The 15,425-nt window shown below is 54.7% G+C and overlaps 1 protein-coding gene across 5 annotated transcripts in view; it reads left to right on the forward strand.

The window, feature by feature from the left end:
- The first annotated feature begins 8,004 nt into the window (after window positions 1-8,004).
- The window catches only part of si:dkey-238d18.4 (TBC1 domain family member 15), a 45,098-nt gene continuing 37,677 nt past the window's right edge, over window positions 8,005-15,425 (forward strand). For 3 of the 5 annotated variants that reach the window (XR_007956614.1, XM_052019214.1, XM_052019213.1), the window contains exon 1: window positions 8,054-8,685. Coding sequence is in view for 4 of the 5 variants with exons in the window: in XM_052019214.1 (XP_051875174.1) it covers window positions 8,424-8,685 (262 nt within the window). In the remaining variant the exon portion in view is untranslated. Of the gene's footprint in view, window positions 8,686-15,425 lie in introns of all 5 variants that reach the window. The other 2 variants (XM_052019212.1, XM_052019217.1) reach the window with 2 other exon arrangements.

Genomic DNA, 15,425 nt, shown 5'->3' on the forward strand with positions numbered 1-15,425 from the left:
GATGAGGTCAATGAAGGAACTGCAGACACTTCCATAGATGGGACAGGAAGTTTCCAGTCGACAAACAAAATGCTGGAGGAACTCAGCATATGACTTCAATTTTCATCAGACAGGACATCAACTCTACCATGCCATGCCAAAGGGTCAGCTAGTGTCACATCGGTGTCCAAGCCCACTTCTGGAAATACAGCTTTCTTCTGCTGGTGGATCATTGCCTTTTATTCTTTGGAGTATTTTTAGTGTTATGGGTTTGAAGAGAAAATCCAAATACAGACTCTCACACTAGGAGTCTCCTTCTCTTTGCCAATATAGCATCTTCTACTCTCACACTAGGAGTCTCCTTCCCTTTGCCAATACAGCATCTTCTATACCAGTCCAGTTGAGAATTATCATAACTCAGTTATACACAGCATCAAGGCAATCCAACACTTTATCGAATCAGTTTAAACTTAACTGAAGCTGTAGAACGGTACAGACAACATATATTTGAAATATTGGAACTGAAATTGTATATACAAAAAATGTTGCACATTTAGCAACTCAGCAACCTTAAGGTAGCATTTGCAACAGGCAGAAACCAGATATAGCACCACAGCATTTCTGTTTTGATATTTCATGCTCAATATCATAATCTTATTCGAATGAGAAAGTGACCCATCATTGTATTTTGGAGGTCACTACTGGGCAATTACAAACTTCGGTCCAAGAATGACCAATTAAGGTCTGTGGTCACTGCAAATGCTTTGCATAACAAGAACTGGTGACACCTTGTGATCTGAGATACGATTGCCCATGCCTCTTTTCCTATCTGAGCATTGTTCCTCTTGTTCCTTGTTAGTATGAAAAGGTAATTGGCCATTGTCCATAATGTGTTTTATAACTGCACAAACTCTACAATTGGAAGCATCACATGCAAGCTTTAGAGCGCGAGTGATGCTATAGTGTACAAGGCGGGACTTACTATTCAGACTTCTGTTAAAGAGGTTGAATGCCTTCTATTGCGTCACTTTCCCCGTCATTATGGTTCATCTTTCATCTGCACTCATTGCAGCACTGTCAGTACCAATGTGCATATCATACCAGTCTAGTCCTGCAGTAATTTGGTTTGACATTTGGTTTAATGCATACGTGGCTTTAGAGCCTTTTAATACAGATCATTGAATGTACTGGCAAATTGCACTTATCTGGACATGGCTCCAAAGTACTCACACTAAATACATTTTGTCAATCCAATTTTAATTCTTTGAGTTGATCCTTTTCCGATAGCATTGGTCTGATTGTGTAGTTAGCTGCTTTGACCGGTATCTTCACTTTTCAACCATGACAAGAAACCACACATCGCATCTGTCCCAGGGTTTCCAATCTCTCAGTCTTCCGATTCACTGTATTTTCTGTTAATATCACTTTGCTGAACTTCTTGATGCACTTATCCCTGCCCAATATTGAGAAGTCAGCACCTATAGCAATATTCATATACATATGCTGAACATTAACTTGCACTGTAATTTTAAAATGATTGCACTTTCCATGATCATTGCTAGTGGCATCTTTGCTCCTCATATGTTTCATTAGCTTCAATATTGTATAAGCCTCTCCTAGGTGGCTTCTCTTATATTGAGAATCTACTTACCTGATATTATTTTGGCTTTCAATCCCAGGCCGAGCATTACCCTGTGAGGCTCTATGCTCTTCCCTTTTACAACTGAATCTTTTCACTGGTCTATTTATGATCGGTAATATTCATTACATCAGTAGTAGCTTGTCAACCAATCTTGTCTTTCATACTAAAGTCACTCATGTGACTCGGGCTTAGCATCAGAGCTCCTGCTTTGCTACTGTTGTTTGCCTGTACACTGAATTCACACTGACATTAGACAACTGCTAAAGTTTTGGAAGCCATGTGTTCATCTGTTAAAGTGCACACAAACATGTCCTGCAGCACTCATTTCATGATGATGCCAAAATTAGAATGCTGAGACAGATCCTTCAACACAACGATATAATCACTTATAGACTCACATGACCTTTGGTTTCTGGCTTTGAATTTGTAAGTTTCTGTGATCTCTGAAGTTGCTGGATTGAAGTGATTCTGCACTGAAAGATCTTTTGTCTTGCTTGGTGCCAAGGCGGCTTAAGTATCTACAGATGTACAATGAAGAGCATGCTAACTGGTTGCATCACAGCCTGGTATGGAGGCTTCAATGCACAGGATCGCAAGAGGCTGCAGAGGGTTGTAGACTGAGCCAGCTCCATCACAGTCACAACCCTCCCCACCATCGAGGACATCTTCAAGAGGCAGTGCCTCAAGAAGTCCACATCCATCATTAAAGACCCTCACCGCCCGGGACGTGCCTTCTTCACGTTACTACCATCGGGCAGGAGGTACAGGAGCCTGAAGACCCACACTCAATAATTTAGGAACAGCTTCTTCCCCTCCACCATCAGATTTCTGAACAGCCCATGCATGAACCCATGAACACTACTTGTTATTCCTTGTTTTTGCATTATTTATTTATTTCGTAATTTATAGCAATTTTATGTCTTTGTACAGTACTGCTGCCACAAAACAACAAATTTCACGACATACAAGTCAGTGATAATAAATCTGATTCTGAAAAGGCTGGTGCTCTTTTCCTTACAAAGCAGAAGGCTGTGGGATTACGTACTGAATGCTGGTGTGGTACTGATCTTTTAAAATTATGAAAGTGTTTGATAGGACTGACGTAGATGTTTCCATGAGTCATAAGAGGCAATCAATCCAAGAAGGTCACCAATAAATCAGATAAGGAATCCACATGACCTTTAGTTCCTTGGTTAGACCTCTTGACCAAGGAAATGGTGAGAATACGGAACTCACTCACACAGGGAGTAATCGAGGTGAATGACACAGATACAGTTAAGAGGAAGCCAGATAAACACAAGGCAGAGAATTGAAGGGCATGCTGATGTGGTTAGGGTAGGAGAAAGCCCATGTTTAATATAAACACTGCATGGAACAGTTGGGTTTGAGGCCTGCTTCTATATTATAAATCCTCCGTAATTCTGTGATCTTGGCAAATGTCAAACAAATACTACCAAGCATGAACAATAATACCTCAGTCCTGAAGTACTAACTTACGAGGAAGTTTAATAAACCCTATAATTTAATCTTACTAGCCTAGGAGCAGCAGAATCTTTCACACGTTCAATTGCAGAGTTCTCATGAAGACCAGCTCCCTTGTGTTTATCCTCCAGTTTCAGGCTGCCCACCGAGCATCATCCCGATCTTCCATCACCTGGGTAGACCTGTTTGATTGAAGGAATTTTGGAAAAAATATCTGTGGGAAAGTTCAAAGTTCAGCTTACCGATGTTGATGGGACACCCTTACATCCCCATCCAAATACTGAGAGATGCAAAAGCGAGCGTGTTCAGAGGTACATAGATAACCTTGCATATGCATCACTGAAAGATGATACAAGCAATGAAATATTGTGCACAGGTCTAGGTCCCAACCTAAGCAAGTACATGCTTGTGATAGCAGGAACGCGGCAAAGGTTCAACAGATTGCCTCCTAGGATGGCGGGTTTATTGTATGAGAGATTAAGCAGACTAGCCCTGCACCCTCTGGGGTTTATCTCTTTGATCTGTGCAGAATGCTTTAGGGTCTTAACAGGGAAGATGCAGAGGGGGAGGGGGGGGGGGGGGGAGGGGGGGGGGGGGGGGGAGGGGGGAGGGGGGAGGGGGGGGGAGGGGGAGGGGGGGGGGGGGGAGGGGGGAGGGGGGGGGGAGGGGGGGGAGGGGGAGGGGGGGGGGAGGGGGGGGAGGGGGAGGGGAGGGGAGGGGGGAGGGAGGGGGGAGGGGGGAGGGGGGAGGGGGAGGGGGGGAGGGGGGAGGGGGAGGGGGAGGGGGGAGGGGGAGGGGGGGGAGGGGGGGAGGGGGGGAGGGGGGGAAGGGGGAGGGGGAGGGGGGGAAGGGGGGAGGGGGGGGAAGGGGGAGGGGGGGGAGGGGGAGGGGGGGAAGGGGGAGGGGGGGAAGGGGGAGGGGGGGGAGGGGGAGGGGGGGGAGGGGGAGGGGGAGGGGGGGAGGGGGAGGGGGAGGGGGGGGAGGGGGAGGGGGAGGAGGGGGAGGGGGAGGGGGGGAAGGGGGAGGGGAGGGGGGGAGGGGGAGGGGGAGGGGGGGAGGGGGAGGGGGAGGGGGGGAGGGGGAGGGGGGGGAGGGGGGGGAGGGGGAGGGGGGGAGGGGGGGGGAGGGGAGGGGGGGAGGGGGGGGAGGGGGGGGAGGGGGAGAGGGGAGGGGGGAGGGGGGGAGGAGGGGAGGGGGAGGGGGGGAGGAGGGGAGGGGGAGGGGGGGAGGAGGGGAGGGGGAGGGGGGGAGGAGGGGAGGGGAGGGGGGGAGGGGGAGGGGGAGGAGGGGGAGGGGGGGAGGAGGGGGAGGGGGGGAGGAGGGGGAGGAGGGGAGGGGGAGGAGGGGAGGGGGAGGGAGGGGAGAGGGGGAGGAGGGAGGGGGGAGGGGGAGGAGGGAGGGGGGAGGGGGAGGAGGGAGGGGGGGAGGGGGAGGAGGGGGGAGGGAGGGGGGGAGGGGGAGGAGGGGGGAGGGAGGGGGGGAGGGAGGGGGGAGGGGGAGGAGGGGGGGAGGGGGAGGAGGGGGGAGGGGAGGGGGGGAGGGGGAGGAGGGGGAGGAGGGGGAGGAGGGGGCGAGGGGGGAGGGAGGGGGGGAGGGAGGGGGGAGGGGGAGGGAGGGGGAGGGGGAGGAGGGGGCGAGGAGGGGGGGAGGGGGGGAGGAGGGGGGAGGGGGGGAGGAGGGGGGGAGGGGGGGAGGGGGGGGGAGGGGGGGAGGAGGGGGGGGAGGGAGGGAGGGGAGGGGGGGGAGGGGGGGAGGGAGGGGAGGGGGGGAGGGAGGGGAGGGGGAGGAGGGGGGGAGGGGGGGGAGGGGGGAGGGGAGGGGGAGGAGGGGGGGAGGGAGGGGAGGAGGGGGGGAGGGAGGGGAGGGGAGGAGGGAGGGAGGGGAGGGGAGGAGGGGGGGAGGGAGGGGAGGGAGGGGAGGGGGAGGAGGGGGGGAGGGAGGGGAGGAGGGGGGGAGGGAGGGGAGGGGGAGGAGGGGGGGAGGGAGGGGAGGAGGGGGGGAGGGAGGGGAGGGGGAGGAGGGGGGGAGGGGGAGGAGGGGGGGAGGGAGGGGAGGGGGAGGAGGGGGGGAGGGAGGGGAGGGGAGGAGGGGGGGGGGGGAGGAGGGGGGGAGGGAGGGGAGGGGGAGGAGGGGGGGAGGGAGGGGAGGGGGAGGAGGGGGGAGGGAGGGGAGGGGGAGGAGGGGAGAAGAGGGAGGGGAGGGGGAGGAGGGGGGAGAGGGAGGGGAGGGGGAGGAGGGGAGAAGAGGGAGGGGAGGGGGAGGAGGGGAGAAGAGGGAGGGGAGGAGGGGGAGAGGGAGGGGAGGGGGAGGAGGGGGGAGAGGGAGGGGATGGAGGGAGGGGGAGGGGGGAGAGGGGGAGGGGGGAGAGGGGGGGGGAGAGAGGGGGGGGGAGAGAGGGGGAGGGGGGAGAGAGGGAGAGAGGGGGAGGGGGGAGAGAGGGAGAGGGGGGGAGGAGGGGGAGGAGGGGGGAGGGGGGGAGGAGGGGGGAGGGGGGAGGAGGGGGGAGGGGGGGAGGAGGGGGAGGAGGGGGGAGGGGGGGAGGGGGGGAGGAGGGGGGAGGGGGGGAGGAGGGGGAGGAGGGGGGAGGGGGGGAGGAGGAGGGGGAGGAGGGGGGAGGGGGAGGGGGGAGGGGGAGGGGGGAGGGGAGGGGGGAGGGGAGGAGGGGGGAGGGGGAGGGGGGAGGAGGGGGGGGGGAGGGGGGAGGAGGGGGGGGGAGGGGGGGAGGGGGGGAGGGGGGGAGGAGGAGGGGGGAGGGGGGGAGGAGGGGGGGGAGGGGGAGGAGGAGGGGGGGAGGGAGGGGGGGAGGAGGGGGGGAGGGGGAGGGGGGGGGGGAGGGGGGGAGGGGGGGAGGGGGAGGGGGAGGGGGGGAGGGGGAGGGGGGGAGGGGGGGAGGGGGAGGGGGGAGGAGGGGGGAGGGGGAGGGGGGGAGGAGGGGGAGGGGGGTGAGGGGGAGGGGGGGAGGGGGGGAGGGGGAGGGGGGGAGGGGGAGGGGGGGGAGGGGGGGAGGGGGGAGGAGGGGAGGGGGGGAGGGGGGAGGAGGAGGGGGGAGGAGGGGGGGGGAGGAGGGGAGGGGAGGAGGAGGAGGAGGGGAGGGAGGGGAGGAGGAGGAGGAGGGGGAGGGAGGGGAGGAGGAGGAGGGGGAGGGAGGGGAGGAGGAGGGGGGAGGAGGGAGGGGAGGAGGGGGGAGAGGGAGGGGAGGGGGAGGAGGGGGGAGAGGGAGGGGAGGAGGGGGGAGAGGGAGGGGAGGAGGGGGGAGAGGGAGGGGAGGAGGGGGGATGGGGAGAGGAGGGGGAGGAGGGGGGAGAGGGAGGGAGAGGGGGAGACGGGGAGGGGGGAGACGGGGAAGGGGAGAGAGGTGGGGAGAGGGGAGACGGGGAGGGGGAGGGGGGAGAGAGGGAGAGAGGGGAGGGGGGAGAGAGGGAGAGGGGGGGGAGGAGGGGGAGGAGGGGGAGGAGGGGGGAGGGGGGGAGGAGGGGGAGGAGGGGGGAGGGGGAGGAGGGGGGAGGGGGGGAGGAGGGGGAGGAGGGGGGAGGGGGGGAGGAGGGGGAGGAGGGGGGAGGGGGGGAGGAGGGGGGAGGGGGGAGGAGGGGGAGGAGGGGGAGGGGGGGAGGAGGGGGAGGAGGGGGGAGGGGGGGAGGAGGGGGGAGGGGGGAGGAGGGGGAGGGGGGAGGAGGGGGGAGGGGGGAGGAGGAGGGGGAGGAGGGGGGAGGGGGAGGGGGGAGGGGGAGGAGGGGGGGAGGGGGAGGAGGGGGGAGGGGGAGGGGGAGGAGGGGGGGGAGGGGGGGAGGGGGGAGGGGAGGGGGGGAGGGGAGGGGGGAGGAGGAGGGGGGAGGGGAGGGGGGAGGAGGGGGGGAGGGGGAGGAGGAGGGGGGGAGGGGAGGGGGGGGGAGGGGGGGAGGGGGAGGGGGAGGGGGGGGAGGGGGAGGGGGGGAGGGGGGAGGGGGAGGGGGAGGGGGGGAGGGGGAGGGGGGGGAGGGGGAGGGGGAGGGGGGAGGAGGGGGGAGGGGGAGGGGGGGAGGAGGGGGAGGGGGGGGAGGGGGAGGGGGGGAGGGGGGGAGGGGGAGGGGGAGGATGGGGGGGAGGGGGGAGGAGGGGGAGAGGGAGGGTGGAGGGGGGAGGAGGGGGAGGGGGAGGGGGGAGGAGGGGGAGGGGGAGGAGGAGGAGGAGGGGGAGGGAGGGGGGAGATGAGTGAGGGGGAGGGAGGGGAGGAGGAGGAGGGGAAGGGAGGGGAGGAGGAGGAGGGGGAGGGAGGGGAGGAGGAGGGGGAGGGAGGAGGAGGGGGAGGGAGGAGGAGGGGAGGGGAGGAGGAGGAGGGGGAGGGGAGGAGGAGGAGGGGGAGGGGAGGAGGAGGAGGGGAGGGGGGGAGGAGGAGGAGGGGGAGGAGGAGGAGGGGGAGGGGGAGGAGGAGGAGGGGGAGGGGGGGGAGGAGGGGAGGGGGAGGGGGGGAGGAGGGGGAGGGGGGGGGGGGGGGAGGAGGGGGAGGGGGGGAGGGGGGGAGGGGGGAGGGGGGGGAGGGGGGGAGGAGGGGGAGGGGGGAGGAGGGGGAGGGGGGGAGGAGGGGGAGGGGGGGAGGAGGGGGAGGGGAGGGGGAGGGGGGGAGGAGGGGAGGGGAGGGGGAGGGGGGGGAGGAGGGGGAGGGGGAGGGGGGAGCGGGAGGAGGAGCAGAGGGAGGGGGGAGCGGGAGGAGGAGCAGAGGGAGGGGGGAGCGGGAGGAGGAGAGGGGGGGGGGAGCGGGAGGAGGAGGAGGGGGAGGGGGAGCGGGAGGAGGAGGGGGAGAGGAGGGGAGGAGGAGGGGGAGAGGAGGGGGGGGAGAGGGGGGGGAGGAGGGGGGGGAGGAGGGGGGGGAGGGAGGGGGGGGAGGGGTGTGGGAGGTGAAGAGGGTGGACCAGATCAAGGGTCTCGACCCGAAATGTTGACTGTGCATTTACCTCCATTGATGGGATGAGTTGTTTCAGCCTGTTGTGTGTTGCTCCAGTTTCCGGCATTTACTGCGTTTTGTGTCTCCAGCGGTGGTGAAGGAAGGAGTAATGAAAAAGTCAAGTTAGTGACTGGGCAGAAAAAGTAGTGGTGGATGAAATGAATGAATAAATGAATGAAGCAAGCAGTTGGATGGTCTGCGTGCACCAGGGGAGCAGGGAGTGGGAAGGAAGGGCTGGGTTAGAGAGCAGGTTCCCTCCCAGCCAGGTGACTCCGGGAGCCCAGCCCAACACTCCACGGGCGCCCGGGAGAGGCTGCTCGGCAGCTGGGGCCGGGTCCAGCGCCTGGACCGGGGCTGCATCGAGTGAGAGGCCTTTCGGGCGATGCTGCAGCTCTGGAGCTGATGGAGCCGAGTGGGGTCGAAGGTGGAGCGGGAGGCCGGGCTGCAGGCGGCTGGTGGCCCGAGGAGGAGCGTTGGGAGGCGGAGGCCTTCACTGGGGCCGCGGCCGAGGGGCCGTGGCTGCAGAGCAGCTTGGGGGAGGAGGCGGCCGGACCGGCGGAGCCCCCACAACCCCGGCTCGACGCCGACACTTTCGCCCAGCTGTTCGACACGGACGGGAGGCTGGTGAGAGAGTCGCAACTCCGCAAGCTCATCTTCAGGGGTGGTGAGTCGGGGGGGGGCGGTAGTGTCGGGGAAGGTGGGGATGAGGGGCGCTGAGGGGGTGAGGAGGGTGTGGGGGTGAGGAGCGCTGAGGGGGTGAGGAGGAGGCGGGGGGTGAGGAGGGTGTGGGGGTGAGGGGCGCTGGGGCGGTGAGGAGGGTGTGGGGATGAAGGGCGCTGAGGGGGTGTGAGGAGGATGCAGGGGTGTGAGGAGGGGGTGAGGGCGGGGGGTTTGACGGGGTGAGAGGTGTGAGGAGGGACAGATGTGGGGTGGGGATGAGGCATAGGTGAGGCATAGGTGAGGCGGGGGCAGGGGAATGAGGAGGAAGTGGGACATGACCATGCTGCATGTGATGGTGGGTATGTGTGAGACCCTTCTGGGGTGGGGGTGGAGGTGAATCCTGCTTCCCCCCTCCCTTTCCTTGCTTCCCTGTGCACTGCAACTCTTAACCGCTCCTGGGCAACAGGTTTGGTGGTGAGAGCCCCTTTTGAGATACAGTAGGTGGAGATGACAGATTTGGAGAGATACGTATATAAATTGAGGGTAGATGGGTGAAGGGACATAGAGGGGAGTGCTAAGTGGAGACCCGGAGGTCTTGACATGAGGAGAGAGGATGGTGAACAAAACTGTGTGGTGGAAGCAATTTGGATTTCAATCTTGTCTCTCAATGCTACCAGTTTACATGATCTCCCTGTGACAGTGTGGGTTTTCCCATATGCTCCGGCTTCCTCCCAGATCTCAAAGACTTGTGGGTTAGTGGGTAAATTGCCCCTATTGTGAAGGTGGTACAGTTGATGGGTGGGCAGTGCCCTTGGAGAACAATGAAGGATGGAATGGATTGACCATGGATGGGGCTAAAGCACAATGAGGAGGAGCAGGTCGAAGGGTGGGGAACAGATGCTGGAATGGAGACCTCCAAGGGTAGGGATTGTGTGTGAGGATGGGGGGATTGGAGGAGGAGAAGTGAGGTTAGATTAGATGGCAGAATGGAGTCCCACAGCAAAGAAGAGTCCCACACTCGAGTGGATCTGCTCCTAGATGAGCAGTAATGAGGGGCATGCACGGTAGTGTAATGGTTAGCGTAACACTATTACAGCGCCAGCGACCCGGGTTCAATTCTGGCCGCTGTCTGTAAGGAGTTTGTATGTTCTCCCAATGTCTGCATGGGTTTTCTCCAGGTGCTCCGGTTTCCTCCCACATTCCAAAAGACGTACAGGTTAGGAAGTTGTGGGCATGCTATGTTGGCGCTGGAAGCGAGGCGACACTTGCAGGCTGCCCCCAGAACACACTACACACAAGATGTATTTCACTGTGTGTTTCGCTGTACATATGACTAATAAAGATATCTTGTAATGCTTTACAGAATAGAGTGTGTGGTGCCCTTTTTCTAGGAGTTGAAGAACACCAAACACTAGCTAGGGGATGGGGAGAGTGATGGAGTAATGCATGCCAGCAGAGAGATGCCACTTCTCCTCTTTCTGAGATGGGCATACTGCACAGCAAGAGAAATTAGAAATATAAAATGCTCGTGTCTAAGGTGGTGTAATGAATGATAAGTTAATAGAGCACCATTATTTGTTCTCATGGGACAACAGATGTTAAACAGCCAGGGTGTTTGTAATTAAGCATGACGTTGCAATCTGTTTCCTGTTGTAGATATGATAGGAAAGGTGCAAATTGAAAAGAGAACTCCTTTTAGTAACCACGTATAAAGGTTAAATTGCCTCCATTTTACACAGATCAATAGTTGTGCTTTCCATTTTTTTTCATGTAAACTTGCCTGTACAGGTCCTCCCCAGCTTATGAATGCCTGACTTCTGTACAGCTCGTACGTACAAATGAGTGTTGGGAGACTGGCAGGATGGATTTGCAGCTGCTGCGGGGTTGCAGGCAGCTTCAGTCGTGTGGGAACTCAGTTCACAGACGCATTTCTGACTTGCGAACTGTTTGGGTTAGGAACAGTTCTGAGGATCAGAACCCTGTCATAACCTGGGGAGGACCTGTTGTATGTTTAAGTATCAAACTGCTTGTGGTTAGAATATGCTCAAAATACATTGGCTGAGTGTATAACTTAAGCAGGTTGTATAAGCCAACAACTTGTATCACCCCTTTTAACAAAATTTGACAAATTCGATGATTTTGTGACTGACGACCAAAAGCATGATGGATGAGCTAGGCTTGAAGAGGTATCTTAATAGATTGAGAGAAGGATAGAGAGCTTTGGGAGGGAGATCTACCAGCTGGAGCCTTGGCAGATAAAGACGCAGTTGCCAAGGGTGGAACATTGAAAATCAAGGCACCAGACTTGGAGGAGGGCGGATATTTCAGTCCGCTGGAGGATAGGTAGGGTTGAGGTCATTAAAGCATTTGAAAGCCAGTGTAAATCATAAGGCATGATGGATGAAGGAGATGGAACAAGGTAGGACATAGGCAGTAGAGTCCTGAATAGCTAGGTATTTATGGAGTGTAGAACAAGGGAAGCTTGCTGGGAGTGCATCACAAAATATAGTCTGTCAGTAACAAAAACATTCACCAGTTCGGGATCACATGGACTAAAGTGAGAACTGAGCCAGTGTTGGAGATGGGTAGTCTTCGTGTGACGCAGATATAAGGTCTGTTGCTCTGGGTCAGTTGCGAGATGGGTTGTGCAATATTAGTGCATTACCTTGTTGTGTTAATGTTAACATCCCCTTTACTCTCCTTTTCTACATGTACGATACCCCCGTTCAGTTTCTTGGCAAGTAGTGAGCGACAACTTGGTAATTGATGTAATTTAACTAGAGTCAGGTAGGTACACTGTGCCCGTGGAATCACCTTCACCAGTTGGACTGCACTGGCTAAAGAAGGCGGCTCACCACCACCACCTCCTCAAAGGCAATTATGGATGAGCAATAAATGTTGGCCTTGCAAGCAATGGCTGTATCCTGAAAAATGAAAAGCTACAAGAGTTAACTGAGGAAGTGACAGTGGAGTATGTTGGGATGAGCTAATGAATGGGGAAGAAAGCAAATCCAATGTTTTGTTTTAAGTTAACTGTTTCCCTGTTGACAGAATGTCATTTGGTTTTTAGAGTGACCCATAGGAACAAAACCTTTCAAATCTACGTTCACCAGACACTCAAGCAATTTCCTTTCTCGCAAGTCAGAAAACTTTTCAGAAATGACCACAAATGTCTCACCAGTGCAACACACATCATGCATGCTGGTTGTAAAAATGAGTCCTTTTGCGAAAGATGTGACTGAGTAATTAGCTGTTTTTCTTTAATCAAGAGCTATGTATGCAATATCACATGCTACTTCTGATGCCCCATGCTCCGATTACTGTAGGTCACGGTGAAATATAACAGCTATGGTATTACAAAATATAAAAACAATTTTGCATTTATGGAGTGCTTTCCACAACTACGGAATTGCCTAAAGCCATTTACAGCCAATTAAGAGTTTTCAGAAGTACAGTCACTGGAAAGAAAGACAATGTGTGTGTAGCAAGTTCCCAGTGACGTTCATTTGAGATGGGTATGGGTTAGGGCATAGCGGAGAATTCCTCTGCTCTTTTTTGAATTAATGTCATGGGTAACTTTAGGCAAAAGAAGTCTGGGCTTATCATTTCATGTGGAAGACTATGTCCTTCACAGGGCAGCACACCCACCGGTAATACACTATACAGATTTTTGGGCTCAAGTCTCTGAAATGTGATTCAAGCATATGACTGTCTAAGCCAAGCAAGAGTGCTTGTGAGCTCTGAAAGGGCTGTGTGTCTTCCTAATACTTGTTTGCAATATGCTTTCTACATACAGCTGCTTATCTGTAAAGACGCTATGTTCAGATGTTGTTTGGAATGTGGTTCTGGTCCGAGTTGTGTTAAGAAGCTAAAGAGAAGCAGCTCTTGAACCATATCTCAAAACAAGAACTGTCTTATCTTCCTATCATAAGTTTTGTATTACTGTACACCCTAACACAATTTTAACAATGCTGCTATGTAAATATTCTATATACCTATGTGCATTTAACATAAATATTTCAGGATAATCTATTATATATTTAAAGAGAAGCTAGATAGTTCCATAAGGGAGCAGGGACTGACAGGAGGGATGGAGGATGCTTGTGTGGAGCATAAACACTGGCTTTGCCAAGTTGGGTTTATAGGCTTACAAATCGTGTATCCTGTTTGTTAATACAATAGGTAAATGTCTTTGTGGATCTGAACACTGTTTTAGGAGTTAATTAGATCTCCATGGGGAGCTGGCTGGATAGTGATGGCCAGAGAGGCAGGGACTTGCTCCTCACTCAGAGTCATTTTGTCTTTGAGATGCAAGTTACTGCCAGATTTTCGGACCCACTGGGTCTCTGGGATACCTGCGTGAGATAAAATTACTTCACCTGCTGCGTCCAAAAGAATGCCAAGACCAATTATATTAACCCTGGATTTATAATTAATTGCAATGATGTTTACTTGTCTTTCAACACAGCTAATCAAAGGCAAGTGTGTACAAGTTAACTGCTGGAGGAACTCAGCAGGCCAGGCAACATCTATGGAGGGAAATGGACAATCGACGTTTCAGATCGAGACCCTTCATCTGGACAAACGTGGACTGTCCATTTCCCTCCATAGTGCTGCTTGACCCACTGAGTTCCTCCAGAATCTTGTGTGTTGCTGCAGATTCCAGCATCTGCAGTCTCTTGTGTCTGTTCCCCCACTTCTATAGCACAAACACGTTTTCCACATTGAAGCTATTGAGGTGTGACTTCTTGGGTAAAAGCAAGCCCACATTTTGATCTTCAACAAGCTTGTTAAAACTTTCAGAAGGGGAGAGATTAATTTTTTAATAATTATTTCCAAGAACTATAGACTAGTATACCAATTAAGTGTTGCATTTTTTATTATACACATTTGTAATGCATGCCTATATTTATATAAAAATTAAATAGATTTTTTAAGTTGTTGGTTTCTTTGTGCATACAAATCTTTTGTTCTGTTGTAGGCAAAGTTAGTTAATGCAATAGGTAAAGGTCTAGTAATTTTAGCCTGAAAGGTATTAAGCTGATTGTCAATTGCCAAAGAAAGGTTAGGAGTGCACTATGAGGGGAGTGAGGGAGAGATTTAATAAGAATCAGAGGGGCAACTTTTTCACCCAGGGGGTGGTCCGCATATGGAATGAGATGCCAGAGGAAGTGGCTGAGGTAGGTATATTTAAAAGGCACTTGGACAGGTACATGGATAGGAAAGGTTTAGAGAGATATGGGCCAAATGTGGGCAAATAGGACTAGCTCAGATGGGTATCTTGATCGGCATGGACCAGTTGGGCTGAAGGACCTGTTTCTGTGCTGTATTACTCTATGTATGATCCTGATGAGCTCGTGCATAACAGAGTACTGAAACAATTAACTTGATGGTACGTTTTACTAATCAACATCTTCCATGGATGGAGAGTGTGTCAGATCGCAGGTAGGTGAGTTTGTCTATGGAACCTGTATTTATATGCACTCTTAAATAGTGAGCTAAGAAATATCCTGAAGTGCAAGAGTTCCTGGGAAGCTGGAGATGTAATGAGGAGGTTTTCAGTTTCATCAAAAGTTGAGGCTGTGAAAGAGGCTTTGTTACCTTTCAATATTCTCAGTTTTAACTGGATGGGTAGCAGTCTCACCTTCAGATCAAAACATTTTAGGTTCAAATCCCATTCTCAAGATCCGGGTTCCTGATTTATACTAGTCCAAAAGAAATTTGCCATGTCCCCTTTGACCCTCACCAATTTTTATCGATGCACCATAAAAAGCATCCTGTCCAGGTGCATCACGGCTTGGTGTGGCAACTGCTCTGCCCGGGACTGCAAGAAACTGCAGAGAGTTGTGGACACAGCTCAGCACATCACGGAAACCAGCCTCCCCTCCATGGAGTCCATCTATACTTCTCGCTGCCTCATTAAAGCAGCCAGCATAATCAAAGACCCCAACCACACCAGACATTCTCTCTCCTCCCCTCTCCCAATGGGCGAAGGATACAAAATCCTGAAAGCCTACCACCAGGCTCAAGGACAGCTTCTATACCACCGTTATAAGACTATTGAGCAGTTTCCTAGTATGATACAATGGACTCTTGACCTCAAAATCTACCTCGTTATGACCTTGCACCTTACTGTCTACCTACACTGCACTTTCTCTGTAGCTGTTACACTTTATTTTGCATTCTGTTATTGTTTTTACCTTGTAAACCTCAGTGTACTGTGTAATGAATGGATCTGTATGAACAGTATACAAGACAAGTTTTTCACTGTACCTCAGTACATGTGACAGTAATAAACCAATTCCAATTCCTCGAGCAGACTGAGGAGGTGTTGCATTGCTGGTGGTGCCATTTTTCAGAGGCGGTATTAAGAAGGTCAATCCAATCTCACAAGTGGTTATAGAAGATCCCATAACATAATTTCAAAGTAGGATAGAAGAATTCTCCAGGCATCTGGGTCAATATTTATACCTTGTTCAACATTATCTGCACATTGCTGGATCTCACTGTGCATGGGAAGTCTAGAGCTTAAGGTGGGAGGGGAGAAATTGAAAGGAGATCGGAAGGGTTTTCACTCAGAGGATGTTGGTTATAGGAAATGTGCTGCCAGAGGAAGTGGCAGAGGTGGATACAATTATAGCTTTTAAGAGGCATTTGATCAGGTACTTGGATAGGAAAGGCACAGAGGGATACAGACCTAACACAGGCAAATGGGATTAATGTAGGTAGGCTTCACGGTTGGCA

This window comes from Pristis pectinata, chromosome 7 (assembly GCF_009764475.1).
Source record: "Pristis pectinata isolate sPriPec2 chromosome 7, sPriPec2.1.pri, whole genome shotgun sequence".
In the NCBI taxonomy this organism is placed as follows: Eukaryota; Metazoa; Chordata; class Chondrichthyes; order Rhinopristiformes; family Pristidae; genus Pristis; species Pristis pectinata.